The sequence below is a fragment of the Nerophis lumbriciformis genome, linkage group LG03 (assembly GCF_033978685.3).
Source record: "Nerophis lumbriciformis linkage group LG03, RoL_Nlum_v2.1, whole genome shotgun sequence".
NCBI lineage: Eukaryota > Metazoa > Chordata > Actinopteri > Syngnathiformes > Syngnathidae > Nerophis > Nerophis lumbriciformis.
In genome coordinates, this window is record NC_084550.2 from 31,756,324 (window position 1) to 31,777,500 (window position 21,177).

The 21,177-nt window shown below is 40.5% G+C and overlaps 1 protein-coding gene and 1 long non-coding RNA gene across 3 annotated transcripts in view; one reads left to right on the plus strand and one right to left on the minus strand.

Annotated features, from left to right (window-relative positions):
- The window catches only part of nav1b (neuron navigator 1b), a 98,648-nt gene extending 78,036 nt beyond the window's left edge, over positions 1-20,612 (plus strand). The window contains exons 17-29 of one of the 2 annotated variants that reach the window (XM_061937202.1): positions 1,228-1,403; positions 1,493-1,649; positions 1,719-1,911; positions 6,130-6,221; positions 6,286-6,381; positions 6,497-6,665; positions 14,111-14,346; positions 14,412-14,566; positions 14,624-14,695; positions 16,173-16,369; positions 16,435-16,553; positions 16,654-16,851; positions 16,930-20,612. In XM_061937202.1, the coding sequence (XP_061793186.1) occupies positions 1,228-1,403; positions 1,493-1,649; positions 1,719-1,911; positions 6,130-6,221; positions 6,286-6,381; positions 6,497-6,665; positions 14,111-14,346; positions 14,412-14,566; positions 14,624-14,695; positions 16,173-16,369; positions 16,435-16,553; positions 16,654-16,851; positions 16,930-17,013 (1,944 nt within the window). In that variant the 3' untranslated portion in view covers positions 17,014-20,612. Of the gene's footprint in view, positions 1-1,227; positions 1,404-1,492; positions 1,650-1,718; positions 1,912-6,129; positions 6,222-6,282; positions 6,382-6,496; positions 6,666-14,110; positions 14,347-14,411; positions 14,567-14,623; positions 14,696-16,172; positions 16,370-16,434; positions 16,554-16,653; positions 16,852-16,929 lie in introns of both variants that reach the window. The other variant, XM_061937211.1, reaches the window with a different exon arrangement.
- LOC133583212 (uncharacterized) overlaps positions 13,395-21,177 on the minus strand; it is an 8,731-nt gene continuing 948 nt past the window's right edge. Inside the window, exons 2-4 of the long non-coding RNA XR_009812574.2 lie at positions 17,199-17,816; positions 13,770-14,548; positions 13,395-13,686 (exon numbers count right to left, since the gene is read on the minus strand). This is a non-coding gene — a long non-coding RNA (uncharacterized lncRNA). The remainder of the gene's footprint in view (positions 13,687-13,769; positions 14,549-17,198; positions 17,817-21,177) is intronic.

The window sequence follows — 21,177 nt, forward strand, 5'->3', positions numbered from 1 at the left end:
CATATTTTTCATTTTCATACTTTTCAGTTGGCCAACATTTCTAAAAATCCCTTTTTTGTATTAGCCTTAAGTAATATTCTAATTTTGTGACACACGGAATTTTGGATTTTCATTTGTTGCCACTTCAAATCATCAAAATTAAATTAAATAAACATTTGAATGCATCAGTCTGTGTGCAGTGAATAAATATAATGTACAAGTTACACCTTTTGAATGCAATTACTGAAATAAATCAAGTTTTTCAAAATATTCTAATTTACTGGCTTTTACCTGTATATATTAAACCAACATAATATAATAATACATGTATATGTACACTGTATATATATATATATATATATATATATATATATATATATATATACATATTTACACTGTGTACATATATATATATATATATATATATATATATATATATATATATATATATATATATATATTATACCAACATAACATAATAATGACAGCACAACAATCTGTTTTTTTCATCCAAACAACACAACAACATTACAGCAAGCTTAAATGTCAAAACACACACACACGCACACACACACACACACACACACACACACACACAAACACACACACAACTCTTGTTGGTACGCTCCAAAACGTTAACCACCATGTTGCCACACTAGCAAGCAACATGGTGTGGCATTGTTGAACACTTGTGACTACAAAGTCAGACACAATATAGATACCTTCTTTTTTATAAAAGTTGCAAATGTGGACTTTCTTCTTGAAGCTAACTGGCCTACAGGCTAAGTCCGAGCAGTTGCTTAGCAACCTGAAGCTAAACAGTGAGAGTTAAGACACATTTCAAGTGTTTGTGGTCACACTAAGTCACCTCTAAGAGCGACTGACACACCTGACGGGCACAAGCTACCATAATGAAGTAGTGAGGTGCACACGCGACCACAATGAAGTAGTGAGGTGCACACGCAACCATAATGAAGTAGTGAGGTGCACATGCTACCATAATGAAGTAGTGAGGTGCACACGCTACCATAATGAAGTAGTGAGGTGCACAAGCTACCATAATGAAGTAGTGAGGTGCTGCTTCAATATGGTGGACAGGAAGTGATGTCATGAAAATGGCAGAATGAAGCGTAGGTCCCCACTCAGAGGCATGTAAATGTTCTCTTACCCAAAAGGTTGCAAGTAGAGGCGTTTGTAAGTGGAGGTTGTTCTGTATTGTCTCACTGGTGGCCCTTGTCTTCTCCACAGTTACGCAGCTCCTTCAACAAGGCCTTCAGCAAGAAGGGCTCCAAGCAGTCGGGGCCCTACGCTGACATCCAGGAAATCGCCACGCCGGAGTCATCAGCCCCCTCCTCGCCCAAAGTCCACCGTGACGGAGGTGACCCTCCGTCATCCTCCATGAAGACCTCCGCGTCGTCGTCTGGGTGAGAAACTGAAACTGAAAGTGAAACTGAAACTGAGCGAACGCGACGAGCAGTAACACCCAGCTGGTGTTCTCGCACACGTGCAACAGACTCCATGAGGAGGGCGAGCCGGAGGACGACAAGGTCGTGTCCACCCTGAGATCAGAACTCTGGGAGAAGGAAAGGAAACTGACTGACATCCGCCTGGAGGCTTTAAGCTCCGCCCATCAGCTGGAGCAGCTGCAGGACACCATGACCAGCATGCAGGTACGCCAACACACCTGGACCGCATCACCTGAGTACCAGGACATCAAAGTGACACCAGGCCACTTGCAGAGGACGGTGGAGAATCTGAAGGTGGAGAACGACCAACTGAGGACCAGCGGGGGGTCGCCCTGCTCGTCTCCTGGACCCTCAAGCTCCGCCTCCCAGTCCTCGGGTCTCACGTCGCTCTGCGGTTCTTCACCGCGACAGTCGGTAGCCGTGGCTAAAGGCTATGGCAGAAGGCTGAGTGACGGAACCAGCGCAGGTACATTTTATTACCCCATGTCTGGACTATAGGGCGCACCTGTATATAAGACGCACCTGCTAAACTTTAGAAGGAAAACATTTTTTTCCATATATTAGCCGCACCCACAACATTTTTGAAGAGAAAAAAAACGTTCCCACATATAAGCCACACCCACTACATTGTATAAGAAAAAAAAAGTTTTCCGCATATAAGCCGCACCCACTAAATTTTAGAAGAAAAAAATACTTTTCCACATATAAGCTGCACCCACTAAATTTTTGAAGAAAAAAAAACTTGCCCACATATAAGCCACACCCACTACATTGTGTAAAAAAATATATATACTTTTTCATATACAAGCCGCACCCACTACATTGTATAAAAAAATATATATACTTATTCATATACAAGCTGCACCCACTAAATTTTAGAAGAAAAAAATACTTTTCCACATATAAGCCACACCCACTACATTGTATAAAAAAATATATATACTTATTCATATATATAAGCCGCACCCACTAAATTTTAGAAGAAAAAAATACTTTTCCACATATAAGCCACACCCACTAAAGTGTAGAAAAAAAATACTTTTCCATATATAAGCCGCAACTACTAAATTTTGGAAGAAAAAAAAACATTCCCACATATTAGCCACACCCACTACATTGTATAGAAAAAAAATACTTTTTTCATATATAAGCCGCACCCACTACATTTGAGAAGAAAAAAATACTTTTCCGCATATAAGCCACACCCACTAAAGTTTAGAAGAAAACATATTTTTCCATATTTAAGCCGCACCCACTAAATTCCCCCCCCAAAAAACGTTCTATATAAAAGCCGCACCCACCAAATTCAAAAAATAATAATTTTACATATAAAAGCCACACCCACTAAATTTTAGAGGAAAAAATACATTTCCACATATAAGCCGCACCCACTAAATCCCAGAAGAAAAAAATATGTATCCATTTATAATCCGCACCCACTAAAGTTTAGAAGAAAAAATAAGTTTCCATATTTAAGCCCCACCCACTAAATCCCCCCCCCAAAAAACGTTCTATATATAAGCCGCACCCACTAAATTTCAGGGATTTTTTCCATATATAAGACGCACCCACTGAATTTTAGAGGAAAAAATACATTTCCACATATAAGCCACACCCACTAAATTTTAGAAGAAAAAAATACTTTTCCACATATAAGCTGCACCCACTAAATTTTTGAAGAAAAAAAAACTTTCCCACATATAAGCCACACCCACTACATTGTGTAAAAAAAAATATATACTTTTTCATTTATAAGCCGCACCCACTAAAGTTTAGAAGAAAAACTACTTTCCCATACATAAGCTGCACCCACTAAATCCCAGAAGAAAAACATATGTATCCATATATAAGCTACACCCACTAAAGTTTAGAAGAAAAAAAAAAAAAACTTTCCCACCGGGACGGCATGGCGCAGTGGAAGAGTGGCCGTGCGCAACCCGAGGGTCCCTGGTTCAATCCCCACCTAGTACCAACCTCGTCATGTCCGTTGTGTCCTGAGCAAGACACTTCACCCTTGCTCCTGATGGGTGCTGGTTAGCGCCTTGCATGGCAGCTCCCTCCATCAGTGTGTGAATGTGTGTGTGAATGGGTAAATGTGGAAGTAGTGTCAAAGCGCTTTGAGTACCTTGAAGGTAGAAAAGCGCTATACAAGTACAGCCCATTTATCATTTATCATTTATATAAGCCACACCCACTAAAGCTTAGAAGAAGAAAAAACTTTCCCACATATAAGCCACACCCACTACATTGTGTAAAAAAATATATATACTTTTTCATATATAAGCCGCACCCACAACATTTTTGAAGAAAAAAAAATGTTCCCACATATAAGGCACACCCACTACATTGTATAAGAAAAAAAAAACTTTTCCGCATATAAGCCGCACCCACTAAAGTTTAGAAGAAAAAAAAACTATTCCATATATAAGCTGCACCCACTAAAGTTTAGAAGAAAAAATACTTTTCCAAATACTTTTCCATATTCAAGCCGCACCCACTAACCCCCCCCCAAAAAAACCGTTATATATATATAAGCCGCACCCACCAAATTTCAGGGATTTTTTCCATATATAAGACGCACCCACTGAATTTTAGAGGAAAAAATACATTTCCACATATAAGCCACACCCACTACATTGTGTAAAAAAATATATATACTTTTTCATATATAAGCCACACCCATTAAAGTTTAGAAGAAAAAATACTTTTCCATATTTAAGCCGCACCCACTAAATCCCCCCCCCCCCAAAAAAAACACTTTATATATATAAGCCGCACCCACTAAATTTCAGGGATTTTTTTCCATATATAAGACGCACCCACTGAATTTTAGAGGAAAAAATAAATTTCCACATACAAGCCACACCCACTACATTGTGTAAAAAAAATATATATACTTTTTCATATATAAGCCACACCCACTAAATTTTTGAAGAAAAACTACTTTTACATATATAAGCTGCACCCACTAAATCCAAGAAGGAAAACATACTTTTCCGTATATAAGCCACACCCACTAAATTTTAGAGGAAAAAATACATTTACACATATAAGCTGCACCCGCTAACTTTTAGGAGAAGAAAATACTTTTCAATATACAAGCCGCACCCACTAAATCATAGAAGAAAGAAATATGTATCCATATATAAGCCGTGCCCACTAAAGTTTAGAAGAAAAAATTACTTTTCCGCATATAAGCCACATCCATTAAATCCCAGAAGAAAAAACATGTTTCCATATGCAAGCCGCACCGGACTATAAGTCACAGATATATATGTTGTGAAATGAGTTATTTACACAGGAATATTCTTTAAATGTTTATTTACATACCTTCATTGTTTCCAAACGGTGTCTGTAACAGGGCAGTAAAACGGCTGGTCCAACAAAACAGAAGTCATGGTCATGGACCCACTAGCTGCGCAAGCTAGCTCTCCAATAAGCTAAACAGACTCAATAACTCCACGCTGACGTTTTGCTAAATTTACTGAGCAATTTGTGAAAGTGAAACAATACAAAAAGAATGTAAGTTAATAATACTAACACAGACACTTGTAAACCTGTTAGCATATTAGCTAATGCTAACGACACTAGCTTGATTACATTATGATAGCATGTACAAACATGCATGAAAACACTCCTACAGACATCACACATGGGACACTTTAGTAAGTAAGAATAGTTTTAGTTATATTGTAAAACTTACAAACATTGCTTGGACTGATGAATGAAGAATACATACAAGTAGAAACGTTATGGACGGTGTTGCGTCGGACCAGATCTTCCTCCAAGGGCATTTAAGTTACTGGTCAATCCCAAATTCTTTTGGATGACATATATGCTGAGTAAGAAGGATCACCAGAACAGAATAGGAATATCATCAAGTTTTACTGAAAATTTCAGGAGAACAACCTAGACCAATACATTCATACCAGCTTCCTAAGTTGTTCTGACCCTCAAACTGAATAGCCCACTTCTTACACAGAAAGAAAGCCCCCACCTGTCCCGAAAGGAACACAGCCTCATTGTTCCACTAAAGATAAGACAAAAGGGAGTATTCCATTTCCTACAGTGCAAACCTTCAAGGTCACACACAGTTTACTTGCGGACATAAGATAAAAATAGAAAGAGTACAAATGGAAAAACACTAGATGTTTCAAATATGACTATGAATAGAAATAAATAACTCTTAAATATATATACAGTATATGTATGCATTCTTCCCAACGGTTAGATTTTTCAGTTCAAGGCATTAAAACAAGAAGTACATGGGACGCTTTAGTAAGTAAGAATAGTTTTAGTTATATTGTAAAACTTACAAACGTTGCTTGGAGTGATGAATGGAGAATCCATTTGAATAGAACGCTATGGACCATTCGAAGACAAAAGGGCACTTGTACATCCGGTTCAAATCTTTAAAGAGCAGGAAACTCTGTAGATATTTACCCAACAGGACTTGCAATGAGCAAAGTTGTCCAGAAGACGGCGCCGTAGCACCAACAAGAACGCAAAGTAAAAGCTGCACCGTTTTATACGCTGGTTTAAAGCGTAGGAAAAAAGTAGTGTGGAATTTACGATATTTTGTATCTGCTGATGTGGTTCTGATACTGATATACGTCAAAATGTCAAATATCAGCGCCGATACTTAGTCGGTGCCTGCTTCTATTGCCATTGTTTACTTTTGCAGATTCCAGCGAGTACGGCGGCCTGTCCTGGCAGAGGGATGACCACCGGGTCAGGGTGGTGGTCTGCGTGGCCCAGTTCCACGTCTTGAAAGATGTGAGTGTGCCAGGTAGTCCAGCACCAAAGACTGAGACTCACCTCCATGTTCTGACCTCAGCAGGAGGTCAAGCAGACTCATCTGTTCCTCGGCACTGTCAGGGTCAACGGGAGGATGGACTGGACCATGCTGGACTCGGCCGTCAGCCAGGCCTTCAAGGTGAGACTTTAGGGGACAGGACAGTTGCTGCTCCCTGCCACTAGAGGGCGTAGTTGTCTGGAGTCTGAAAGCTGATAGGGACTCTAGACCAGGATTGTGGTCCTCTTCATTCCAGGTTTACATTGCCAAAGTGGACCCCACCTCCAGTCTGGGCCTGTCCACAGACTCCATCTTCACTTACAGTATCGGACACATCAAGAGGGTTCTGGGGGGGGACGCCCCCGAGACGCAGCCCTCTCGCTGCGTGTCCCGAGGACCCGGCGGGATCACCGTGGCGCTGAAAGGTATGACCCGGTTCTTTGGGATACCATCTTTGTTCCGGGGGGGGGGGGGGCAAAGATGGAAGTTTCAGAGAAGAAGGAGACAGACTTTAAACTGACCTCACTCACAATTTAAGAGCCGCTAAAGTTCTCAATGTGAGACTTAAAAATGTTTTCATGACAATAGAAGTCCACACATGAATATTTAACTCTGGGGTCCCAAAATAAGGACGTTACAAATAAAAAAATCAGATTTTTTTAAATAAATAGTGATTTTAAATCTGCCCTTTCCAGCAAATCAATTAGTGGATGTAGATTGACTTTACAACAGAGAAATGTTTTATTTCGATTTGACTTTATTTAATCTTTGTTTATATAACCTACTACTCAGTGGCCTCGTGGTTAGAGTGTTCGCCCTGAGATGGGTAGGTTGTGAGTTCAAACCCCGGCCGAGTCATACCAAAGACTATAAAAATGGGAGCCATTACCTCCCTGCTTGGCACTCAGCATCAAGGGTTGGAATTGGGGGTTAAATCACCAAAAATGACTCCCGGGCGCGGCACCGCTGCTGCTCACTGCTCCCCTCACCTCCCAAGGGGTGATCAAGGGTGATGGGTCAAATGCAGAGAATAATTTCCCCACACCTAGTGTGTGTGTGACTATCATTGCTACTTTAACTTTTTAACTTATATATATATATATATATATATATATATATATTTAACTTTTTAACTTTATATATATATATATATATATATATATATATATATATATATATATATATATATATATATATATATATATATATATATATGTGTATATGTATGTATATATATATATATTTAAAAGTGTATAAATGTGTACATAATATGTATGTGTATGTGTATATATGTACAGTATATATGTATGTATAAATGTATGAATATCTATACATATGTGTATGTATATATATATATAAATATATATATATATGTATAATATATGTATGTATATTTATATGCAGTGTTGGGTTAGTTACTGAAAACCAGTAACTAGTTACAGTTACTAGTTACTTTATTTCAAAAGTAACTCAGTTACTAACACAGTTACTTACACCAAAAAGTAATGCGTTACTGTGAAAAGTAACTATTTAGTTACTTCTTTTTTTCTTCTTTTTTTTCTAAAGCTCCCATTAATGCCCTTTTTGCCTTAATTTCAGTACTGTTATTGCACTGGAGAATAATACAATCTGTTGATCAACTTGACATGCATTTTTATTTTCCTTTTAACATAATTAATGAAAAACAGTGCAACATAAAAAGGCATTCCTCCTTTCTTTAAACTTGGACCAATGACCATTAATAAAAAACAAGTTTAAGTGCAACATAAGAAGGCACATCATCTTCCTTGAAACATAGGTAGTGAAATAAAGCCTGACATCTGGAGTGATGCTGCTGTCTTCCACACTTGGAGCCATGGATTGTAGAATCCTTGTTTTCAGTGGCAGGATCATTGACACAGATGGTGAAGTTTCAGTGCTCAGTAGAGATGGAACACTTTTGAGGGGTTTAAGCACCTAGAGGACCTCATCTGCCACTCTCACATCATCATCAGACAGGGTGACATTTGTCTTCAGGGTGTTGTGGGTCAATGCAGAGTATATAGCTGCCTGCTGCTCCAACATATCATAAGTGGAGTTCCACCTCGTTGGGACATCATGTATGAGCAGGCAGCTTTAGCATTTCTTGCTTTGTCTTAAGCACATGAGCAGCTGTTGTGCTTGGGTGGAAGTAAGAAACCTTCCTGATCCTCCCAAAGAGGCGCTCCATCCTATTGACTGAGATTCCCTTCTGTGATGCCAAATTCACTACATGTGCAAAGCACCTATCTGTGGTCCCAGTCCTGCCTCATTCTCTGTAATTATTTGATTTTTGGCATTATCACGTGTGACTGGGATATCTTTATCTTCCATTCCTCCACTGCTTGTGTCAGTACCTGCGCAAGGTGACTCTCGTAGAGGGGGCGTGTCTTCTCATCTCCCAGTCTGCTGTGATGAAGTGAGCGCTTATAGTTCCGCTGGACGTCCACCCGTCTGTCATGAGCGCAACAGATGATGCTCGGGATAGTTCATCCACAACTTTTTTCTTCTCCTGCTCATAAAGATCTGGCACAATCTTATTGCTGAAGTGGGTGCGCGATGGGATGTCGTAACGTGGTTCAAGCACGTTCAGCATGTGTTTAAAAACCTCGTTTTGCACAACCGAATCTGCACTTATAAACACACCGATTCAATGGCGCTGGGCGTTCAAGGTCCTCCGTTATTGCGCTCGCCATGACCACGCTGTGTGTGGACTGAACGTGCCAACAACTTTTTTTTTTGTTTCATATATCAAACCGCGGATCAAACCTCCCCTGCCCACCCCCCCCCCCCACACACACATAGACCGCGCCTCTTTTCTTCTCTCCGGCTTGTGACAGAGGAAGATTCAGAAGAACGGCACCGCAGCGCTTCTGTTTCTAGCCGATACTACATCAAAAGTAACGTAAAATAACGCAGTAACGCATCATGTAGTAACGGTAACTAAATTACTGAATAAAAAAAAATAACGCGTTAGATTACTAGTTACCGCCGAAACTAACGGCGTTACAGTAACGCGTTACTTTGTAACGCGTTAGTCCCAACACTGTTTATATGTATGTATTATATATATATATATGTATAATATATGTATATATATATATATACATATATATATATATATATATATATATATATATATATATATATATATATATATATATATATATATATATGTATATGTGTGTGTGTGTGAGTGGGTAACCACGAAACAGGCTTGTTGAAATTAACCTGTAGTCTATTTGTCTGTTTCTTATACTACTATATACTAACCCCGTTTCCATATGAGTTGGGAAATTGTGTTAGATGTAAATATAAACGGAATACAATGATTTGCAAATCCTTTTCAAGCCATATTCAGTTGAATATGCTACAAAGACAACATATTTGATGTTCAAACTCATAAACTTTTTTTTTTTTGCAAATAATCATTAACTTTAGAATTTGATGCCAGCAACACGTGACAAAGAAGTTGGGAAAGGTGGCAATAAATACTGATAAAGTTGAGGAATGCTCATCAAACACTTATTTGGAACATCCCACAGGTGTGCAAGCTAATTGGGAACAGGTGGGTGCCATGATTGGGTATAAAAGCAGCTTCCATGAAATGCTCAGTCATTCACAAACAAGGATGGGGCGAGGGTCACCACTTTGTCAACAACTGCGTGAGCAAATTGTTGAACAGTTTAAGAAAAACCTTTCTCAACCAGCTATTACTATATACTGTATTAGACATTAGTCCTCTGTATTAGACATTAGTCCCCTGCATTAACAACGCTCCGTCCCAGAGTTGGAAGGAAACGCTTCAACTGGGTACCAGCCAGGTCCACCCATAGATGTTCATGTGGAACCCTACACTCGCCCACGGCTGGGAGTTATTTTCAGAGCCAAGTGCTGCAGCGACACATTTCTCATGAAGAGCATGCATCTACTTCATACAACTCGCCACATGGACTAGAAACAACGTTTGGCCTCCAAAGGAGTTTAGTTTGCTCTAATTAACAATCTCAAAGTAACATGAGCAGAAGTGAAGTGAATTATATTTATATAGCAGTTTTCCCCTAGTGACTCAAAGCACTTTACACGGTGAAACCCATTATCTAATTACAAAGTGGGTGAAGCGTCTTGCCCAAGGACACAACAGCTATGACTAGGATGGCAGAAGCGGGGATTGAACCTGGAACCCTCAAGATGGCACAGTCGCTCTACCAACCACTCCATAAGCTGACTTATGCAAGTCTACCACTTTGTGCTAGCTTCTGCTAACTCAAACATCCTAATTGATTGGCTGCCCACATCCCGTGCTATGCTTTCCACTTTTGTCACTGGCAGATTGGGATTCATACGCCATTCTTTGCGCTTGACCTGACACATGAAACGTGACGAATTAAGGGGTGCACTATCCACTTTAATTTAGATAGCCGTAGAGTGTTGAATATCTTTAAATTGTGTTTTGTGGCAATTCCAACTTTGACCACAACGTCAGTTGCCATGTAGAGTGGCGCTTTCCATTATTTTCAGGCGACTGCATTGCAAAAAGATGAACGGGGGGGGGGGGCATATGAGTCCCTTCCCTACCGGGGACACATTTAGCAAAACATGAATGAAAAGAATAATTTGTTGACCAGAACTAAACCATCAGAAGTTTCCTCAAGAGCAAGTACACACTAAAATATGTCGGGTTAAAAAATAACCCAATTTTATCCCAACAGCTGGTTCGGAAAAGGACAAAGCCCTTATTTGAGTTATTTTAACTCAACATTTTGGGTTCATTTTTTCAACCCAACTTTTGCGTTGAATTATTTAACCAAAATATTGAGTTATGATAACTTAATGTTGGGTTGTTCCCAACCAAACTATTGGGTTGAATTATTTAACCCAAAAGTTGAGTTATGCGAACTCAATGTTGGGTTGAATTTATTTAACACAAAAGCTGAGTTATGCTAACTCAATGTTGGTTGATTCATAACCCAACTATTGGGTTAAATTGATTTAACACAAAAGCTGAGTTATGCTCACTACAATGTTGGAATATTCCAAACCCAACTATTGTGTGGCGCAATTTAGCGCTCCTTGACCCAATAGTTGGTTAAAAATTATACATTTTATTGCTAGTTTGTCCTACTCCTTCCCAACTACTGATCACAATTATTTTTATTCCATTAAAATATACTCAAAAGCAAGATATGAGTGAAAAAAATTGTTGTACAAGAATTGCAGTGTATGGTCATAGTTTTTGTATAGAGCATGCTCAAATATATTGATTGTTAAATAATGTTAATGAGATTAATTCTTAATAAAATTCCCTTCAAGAAAAAAGTACCTTTTTAATAATAAAAAAAGCCTTTTACCCAAAAATGCATTACTCATTGAAAAACAACCCAAAAATGGTTCATAGTTTTGAAAACCCAGAAATTTAGTGAAAATAATATCCTTATTGTTATGTATTGCTAGATGGAGTTGACGACACAGACACAAGGGGGAAGTAATGCTTTATGATTCATTATATATATATATATATATATATATATATATATATATATATATATATATATATATATATATATATATATATATATATATATATATATATGTATGTGTGGGAAAAAAATCACAAGACTATTTCATCTCTACAGGCCTGTTTCATGAGGGGGGGTACCCTCAATCGTCAGGAGATTTTAATGGGAGCATTCGCATACCATGGTTTATATAGGGCACAGAGTGGGTGGGTACAGGCTGGCCTAGGGGCGTGGTGATTGGCTCATGTGTTACCTAGGAGGTGTTTCCGTCTATGGCGGCATGTTGTTACAATTTCGCTGCGCTTGTTGAGGGATGACAGGTCTGGACGGTAAATAATAAACAGCTTCTCTTTCAAGCATAGGTTGCATCTTTTATTACCACTATTGTAAGGTGTGCTGGATGCAAGAATTTGCCATGTTATTGAATATATAATGCAAATTCTTGCATCCAGCACACCTTACAATAGTGGTAATAAAAGATGCAGCCTATGCTTGAAAGAGAAGCTGTTTATTATTTACCGTCCAGACCTGTCATCCCTTAACAAGCGCAGCGAAATTGTAACAACATGCCGCCATAGACGGAAACACCTCCTAGGTAACACATGAGCCAATCACCACGCCCCTAGGCCAGCCTGTACCCACCCACTCTGTGCCCTATATAAACCATGTTATGCGAATGCTCCCATTAAAATCTCCTGACGATTGAGGGTACCCCCCCTCATGAAACAGGCCTGTAGAGATGAAATAGTCTTGTGATTTTTTTCCCACACATAAATATATTGCGCTCTACTACGGCATCGAGCACTATTTTTTGGATAACTCTGACTGGGGGTCGACGGCTCATTTGCAATTGTCGACCCCCAGTCAGAGCGACTCCAAAACCAACAAAGCATGTAACTGTCGAAAGAAACCTGATTGCCCCCTCAACGGGGGGTGCTTACAAACATCAGTTGTCTACCAATCTAAGGTAATACGCAAGGACATTAACACATCCGACACATATGTAGGATTAACCGAGGGTGAATTCAAAACCAGATGGAACAATCACAAGGCTTCTTTCAGGAACAAAAACCTGCGAAATACCACAGAACTCAGCAAACACATTTGGGACCTCAAAGACAATAATGTTGAATATTCAATAACATGGCAAATTCTTGCATCCAGCACACCTTACAATAGTGGTAATAAAAGATGCAACCTATGCTTGAAAGAGAAGCTGTTTATTATTTACCGTCCAGACCTGTCATCCCTTAACAAGCGCAGCGAAATTGTAACAACATGCCGCCATAGACGGAAACACCTCCTAGGTAACACATGAGCCAATCACCACGCCCCTAGGCCAGCCTGTACCCACCCACTCTGTGCCCTATATAAACCATGGTATGCGAATGCTCCCATTAAAATCTCCTGACGATTGAGGGTACCACCCCTCATGAAACAGGCCTGTAGAGATGAAATAGTCTTGTGATTTTTTTCCCACACATAAATATATTGCGCTCTACTACGGTATCGAGCACTATTTTTTGGATAACCTTATTAAGACATATATATATATATATATATATATATATATATATATATATATATATATATATATATATATATATATATATATATATATAAATAAAATAATCAAACTATAACTAAACAAGAGAATGGAGTGTGACTAATCCACGAGGGGTGTATATGTGTTTGACTATGTGTGTAATTAATTGTTGTGTATTACCGTGATGTGTGTGGCAAGAGGAGGAACAAGGCAGGAAGACAGTCCGTAGGGCAGGCAGATGATCCAGGGGCGAGAGAGAGGCGTCAGAGTTCGTGTCCATTCAAGGGGGTCGAGGATCGAGGGAGGCAGTCAAAATCCAGAGGGGAACGACAGGAGATCCAACGGGTAACACTCGGGAAAGCACTGTGGGAGGACAACAAAGACATCAGAACACGGAGGGAAAACGCAGATGGAAATAGAGAAGAGCATAAGGCTTGTCGGCTTACGGTACACAAACGGTAGTTAAGTTCCCGCCAGGATCCTTGGGTCCACTGGTCCTTATAAAGCTCGCCCTCATCAGTCCCTGGTGTGCAGATTGCTGATCGCGGCCAGCGCGAGCAGGGGCGTGTCTCGGTGCACTGCCAGCACAGGTGCTGGTAGGCCCAGCTGCCGAGCCCGCGCCGTGACACTTTAAAAATGGATTGCTCTTCATAAAAATAACTCCTAAATGTATTCCAACACTCACAACTCATAAATTGGGTTATCTAAATAACCCAGCATGTTTTAGTGTGTAGGATCAGAAACTGATGGTTGCTCTGTGGTGACCTTCCATGGTGTGTCTCCAAAGGCCTGAAGGAGAAGTGCGTGGACAGCCTGGTCTTTGAGACCCTCATACCCAAGCCCATGATGCAACACTACATCGGCCTGTTACTCAAACACCGCAGACTCATCCTCTCCGGGCCCAGCGGGACGGGCAAGACCTACCTGGCCTCCCGCCTGGCGGAGTACCTGGTGGACCGCAGCGCCCGCGGAGTCTCTGACGGCATGGTGGTGACCTTCAACATGCATCGCCAGTCGTGCAAGGTGGCAGGAAGCGAACGCCTGACCAGCTTCAAGTTCCAGGCGTCAACTTATTCTCTTCCATTCAGGATCTGCAGCTCTATCTCTCCAACCTGGCCAATCAAATCGATCGAGAGAGCAGCTCGTCCGAAAACCCTCTAGTCATCATTGTGGACGACATTCATGACCCGGCTTCAGTCAGCGAGCTGGTGAACGGGGCGCTCACCTGCAAATATCACAAATGGTAATGCTCACGTTAAAAGAGTCAAATATTTAGATTTAACACTCTTCTTCTCTGCAGTCCGTACATCATCGGGACCAGCAACCAGCCAGTGAAGATGACCGCCAACCACAGCCTGCACCTCAGCTTTAGGCGAGTGTACCATCAGTTTTCTTGTCACTTCACAGGTAACACGCTGACGTCGTAGAAGCTGACGACATAGTTCATCAAAACCAAGGGTGTCCAAACTTGTCTTCCAATTGGCCGAGGAGACCTCAAGAGTTTTAAGAAGAATCTTGCCCAAGTCTAACAAATTTGAAGATGTCATTTTGGTGCCATCATGAGTTTTTCCTGGGCAATGACCTTTTATCATTCTATGAATGCACAGCATTCACTTATATGACCCAATGCAAACCACCTTCCCTAGTCATGGTGCAAAAAAAAATCCAAGCAACACAAAATGTCAACAGATATGCTCACTGAACTCTGTGGATATTATAAAAAAAAATGTTTAAGTTACACCCAATTTCATTACAAAGCATGATGGGAAAATTGTAAAACACTCTTATCAATGTTTGGTGCAATTTATTTGCTTGATACTTTTGATTCTGAACTGTAAGGAGGTCGGCACAAAAGTAAACAAACGTTCACATACTCTTAATATCAATTATATTAATTATATTGATATAAAGGGACAAGCGGTAGAAAATGGATGGATGGATGGATGATGTACACATTTATAGTCTTTATGGTCATTTACAACTACTACACCTGTCTTTATGGTCGTTTACAACTACTACACCTGTCTTTATGGTCGTTTACTACTACTACACCTGTCTTTATGATCGTTTACTACTACTACACCTGTCTTTATGATCGTTTACTACTACTACACCTGTCTTTATGGTCGTTTACAACTACTACACCTGTCTTTATGGTCGTTTACAACTACTACACCTGTCTTTATGGTCGTTTACAACTACTACACCTGTCTTTATGGTCGTTTACATCTACTACACCTGTCTTTATGGTCGTTCACAACTACTACACCTGTCTTTATGGTTATTTACAACTACTTCACCTGTCTTTATGGTCATTTACAACCACTACACCTGTCTTTATGGTTATTTACAACTACTTCACCTGTCTTTATGGTCATTTACAACTACTACACCTGTCTTTATGGTCGTTTACAACTACTACACCTGTCTTTATGGTTATTTACAACTACTACACCTGTCTTTGTGGTAATTTACTACTACTACACCTGTCTTTATGGTCGTTTATAACTACTACACCTGTCTTTATGGTCATTTACAACTACACTACACCTGTCTTTAACCCTAACCCTAACAGTTCAAGTTTTGATACAAGGCTGAGATGGGGGTTTGTTTGGAGGCTCTGTGAAGGAAATTGACTTACAAAGAAGCTTTCTACCACAAAGTTATGCAGAAAATATATTTAATTGGACATTTGGGGCATTTTATAGACTGAAAAATATGGTACATTTAAATATGTGTCACAAGATTTTGTTTCAGGGTAAAAAGACTTTTTCCATAGGGTGTCTGGTTTATGGAACACTGACTATTGAATCGGGTTGTTTACCAAGCCTTTTCCTGTTTCATCTCAGGATGGTGACCTTCTCCAACAATGTGGAGCCAGCCAACGGCTTCTTGGTCCGATACCTCCACAGAAAGCTGATGGAGTCTGAAGATGAGAGATGCTTGACCAATGAGGACCTGATCCGGGTGCTAGACTGGGTTCCCAAACTGTGGTATCACCTGCACACTTTCCTGGAGAAGCACAGCACATCTGACTTTCTCATTGGTATGAAACCTTCTGATCGGGGAAAAGGTCTTTTGTCTGAACGCGTCCTGCTCTTGTCTCCTCAGGACCCTGCTTCTTCCTATCCTGTCCAGTCACGGTGGAGGAGTTCCGATCATGGTTCATTGACCTATGGAACCATTCTATCATTCCCTACTTGCAGGAAGGAGCAAAGGACGGCATAAAGGTGAGAGGAAGCTGCCTGTCTTCCTTCTCCAAGTTGTCTGTGGTGGATTTCTTCTTAAGTTGCTCTCATTTTGCTTCTCCGGTATGTTACCGCTCCTCAGTTACACGGCCAGAAAGCGGTATGGGAGGACCCTGTGGAGTGGGTAAGGGACACGCTGCCTTGGCCTTCTGCCCAGCAGGACCAGGCTAAGCTGTCCCACCTTCCTCCCCCAAGCATCAGCTCCAGCAGTCCCGGTCAGTCCGGCGAGGAGAAGTCTCGTAAGGAGACGACGCCAAGCTCTGTGGAATCAGATCCGCTGGTAAGAGAGAACACCTTATGGGTGAGTATGGCAAACATCGTTGGTTCCAATCCTCCAAACTCTTTTCTTTGATTTTAGATGGCAATGCTTTTGAAGCTTCAAGAGGCTGCCAATTACCTGGAATCACCGGACAAAGACGAGCCCAGCCTGCCGAGACTGTGACCAAGCTTACACTTTAACCGTCATACTTCATATCAAAACTTCACAGTCATTATTACTTGTCTGCTGTAAAAACGGTACACTGCACATTCAGGAATCCTAAGAAAGGGTTGCAAGTTTCATTCCTACAATGGAAGGTCATGCAGTTTTTCCAAGAAGGTATAGCAATTGAAAAACAGATTACATACCCGATTCTTTTCAGGTTCCTCTTTATCCTCAGTCCTCTTCTTAGATTGGTGCTAATAGTTTAAGATGAAACACTTCAGGTGATGTCTCAAACAGTGCATCATGGGATACGTCAGCTGTTCTCACACGCGGTACTGTATGGTGCCCGTCTGGAAACCCAAGAAAGAGTATGACAGCATGATGGAAGTTGCTCAACCGTGTCCTTCGCTTAGCTTCACATTATGCAATCCTCAACGTTCCAACCAGAGCAGGTAAAACTCAAATTCAGAAAACCAAAACAAGTTGCCTTAAAAACACAAATGTCTGCATCACCACAACTTAAGCAGCTCACACCGGTGCTTACATCATTTCAACCAGCTTGTCTAGTTTCAGGTTGTTAGCTGGTCCATGGAGGCATTCAGAGACTGGCCATTGCTGTCATACTCTTTTTGATGCCAGCTGATCACTGCACTGTACTCTTCCAGCACTACAGTATTTGCTTCACCGTCAAGTGTGGAATATCACCATTGCTGCCATGTACACTATACTAAGTATTCTGACTGGAATGACTTCACCAGGATGATGACACAGTTTGAATCCCCGTATTTGAAACTAGATGCTGAAGGAGTATTAGGGCCACACTGAAAAGAAAAAAGAGAATAGTCACAGTTAGGTAGCATGCATTCGATCAGGATCTTGACAATCTAAGTCTAAGACTACATGTGACCAATCTAAGTATAAGACTAGATCCGCTCAATCTAAGTCTAAGAATAGGTCTGGCCAATTTAAGTCTAAGACTAGTTCTGGCCAATCTAAGTTAAAGTTAAAGTTAATGTACCAATGATTCAAATTATTCTCTGCATTTTACCCATCACGCTTGATCACCCCCTGGGAGGTGAGGAGAGCAGTGAGCAGCAGCTGTGGCCTCTCTTTTTGGTGATATAACCCCCAATTCCAACCCTTGATGCTGAGTGTCAAGTCTAAGACTAGATCTAATTATTCTAAGTCCAAGACTAGTTCTGAATAACCGAAGTCTAAGACTAGATTTGACCGATCTAATTCCCAAGCTTCTGACCAATTTAAGTCAAAGACTAGATGTGACCAATCTAAGTCTCAGACTAGATCAGCCTAATTGAAGTCTAAGACTCGATTTGACCAATCCAAATCTAAGACTAGATCAGACCAATCTAAGTCCAAGACTAGATCAGACCAATTTAAGGCTAAGACTAAATGGGACCAATCTAAGTCTAAGACTAGATGGGACCAATCTAAGTCTAAGAATAAATGTGACCAATCTAAGTCGAAGACTAAATGTGACCAATCTAAGTCTAAGAATAAATGTGACCAATCTAAGTCGAAGAATAAATGTGACCAATCTAAGTCGAAGAATAAATGTGACCAATCTAAGTCGAAGACTAAATGTGACCAATTTAAGTCTAAGACTAGGTTGGACCAATCTAAGTCTAAGACTAGGTCTAACCAATGGTCATGAACTGATGAAGTCTAATTGGATGAGAGACCAAACGTCTTGTAAGACAAACCAAACAGTCCAGTTGCTGTGCATTAAATGTCCTGAGACTACAATGACCTGGTGAATGAGACCGTCCATAGACATAGCTTGCATTATCTAGACCGTACAGATGGAACATAAAATGTACCAGTTAGGCAGTGCAGCGATTAAGTAATGCAAGTTGCAGAATCTGTTTAATAAAGTTTACCAACTCTACTAATAAAGCTAGTAGAGTTGGTATGGTCTGGTATGGTATGGTACCATTGACAAGCTGGAAAGTTCAGCGGGTTACATGGTCGGCTACTACGTAACGCTTTATTGATCCCATATTTTGGATTCTTGTTGCTTAAGGAGGCTAACACATGCTAAATAAAATGCTAACGCGAGCTGTTAAGATTAGCGAATAAAGTTGCTAGAAGTTATTGATTGTCAAAGTTTTTCGATCAACAATTACTAAAATATCATAAGGTAAGATTTTTTTTGTACATGTTTTCGAGCTCCACTTTTTGCTGATAAAACCGTAGCAAACAAAAATCCAAGGACTTATTTTTTCCACAAGTGTGTCCCTAATACTAAAGTGCAGGCCCAGGAGGATTTTTAGTGAGATCGGGTACCGAAACCTAAACATTGTTCTGAGTCACGTCCGTCACAAATGAATGTAGATCAAAGGTGAAGTTTGACGAAGTTTGCCACTCCAAAAATTTTAACGCTCATTAAAAAGTCGAGTCGGGCGAGTTTAAACCGACTTTGCCAAAAGAATCGTGGTGCTTTTCAACGTCGTCACAAAATGTTTGTCGTGTTCATGCAACAATTCAGGGGAGTTTAGGGAGAAGGTTGAAACAATTCTTTTTTTAGGATCTTGACCACATTTCTAGAAGTTGGCGTCACGTGAGACTCAGTGCGATGTATGACCGTGTCGATGTATTTGTGTCACATGACGTCTGTGACCATTCCACTCTAAGGTGCTCCATGTCGTCGTTCTTCATTAGTAACCAGACGTAACGTAGAAACGTGTCCTTATTGTTCTAAGATCGAAAGGACTCATTAGATGACAACTCGATAAGTTATCTCGATAAGATGAATCAAACGCTTGCTGCTTTTTTTTAAATTTACATCTCAAAATAACTCGGAGTAACTCTGTTTTTAGAAAATACCAAAATGGAGTTACCATACAAAAAATGTGGGTTAAAATCTTGTGTAGCAAAGATGAGTTGAACAGTGATCACCCAAAGTGTGGTTTTACATTTTTGTAAATAGAAAGGACTAATCCATGATCTGAAGATTGTCATTGTCGTGCTCGTCCTAGCTGAAACTGAGGTTTGCGTCAACGTGAGTCCGGACTAGACTTCTGTTGGTGTTTGTCGGAAACAAATATTCTTCTGTGTTTGACGGGATGGAACGGAGAGCCTTAACGTTGGGGGCGGGGCGCTGTGTTGGAGACAGGGTATCACGGAAAGACACGGTCTGGATGTAGTGGCCGGGTGAATCCTCGGCTCACGGTCATGGTTGTCATTTCAATCCCAAAAACTGCACTTGTGTGGATTTCGCAGAAGCCTTGTTGGATTGTCCTATTTTCTGAGAAACGTGTTAACTGATCGGTAAATGTAGAACTAAGATGTTATGAGAGGGTTTTACGTGTTGTAAATGCATGTTAACATGACTTGCTTTTTTTTAATACCCTGATATTTGATATTCCTCTTTGTTTTTTAAAGACTCCTTTATAAAAGGTTACGTTCTCTATTTTCTACGGACATCCTTGTAAGGATTGTAAATATGGCAGCATTCTGGATGACGCAACAATCATCGGAGAGGGTTCAGACTCGGGTCCGATAAGAACAATAACAAAAGTATTAAGGCGGCCTCCATGCATTCATCAACACGTCACTTTTTATTTGGATCAATAAAGTTCATGTTATATTTCACCATCTGCTCTGTGTCGCTTCATTTGGGCTTGAAGTGCTGACCTAAGAAATCAACACAAACTGCCAATTCAGCAGTCAAGTACAGGACCTGTAGGCGGGAAAACTAACTAGCTAAACTAGTAAATTCAAGTCAAAGCTGGAAAGTACAACTATCAGCTATCCATCCATCCATTTGGGCCGCTTGTACCCGTGATCTTCTCCTTTCGGTCATAACCCAAAGCTCATGACCATAGGTGAGGATGGGAACGTAGATCGACCGGTAAATTGAGAGCTTTGCCTTCCAACTCAGCTCCTTCACCACAACGGATCGATACAGCGTCCGCATTACTGAAGACGCCGCATCGATCCGCCTGTCGCCTATCAGCTATTGCAAGCTAATATGTTTGAGCATAAAAGTTAGCTTGTATTCCTTGTAGCTAGTGTTGTATACTCGTGTCACTCTACCAGGACAGAGTGACTGTCTGATGAGCCAAGAAGACGCCAACGAGGAATTGTCGAACAAAAAGCTTTATTTGTTTCAGCGAGCCTCAGACTGGAACTGCAGACTCCAGGAGATAGCGTATGGGCCTG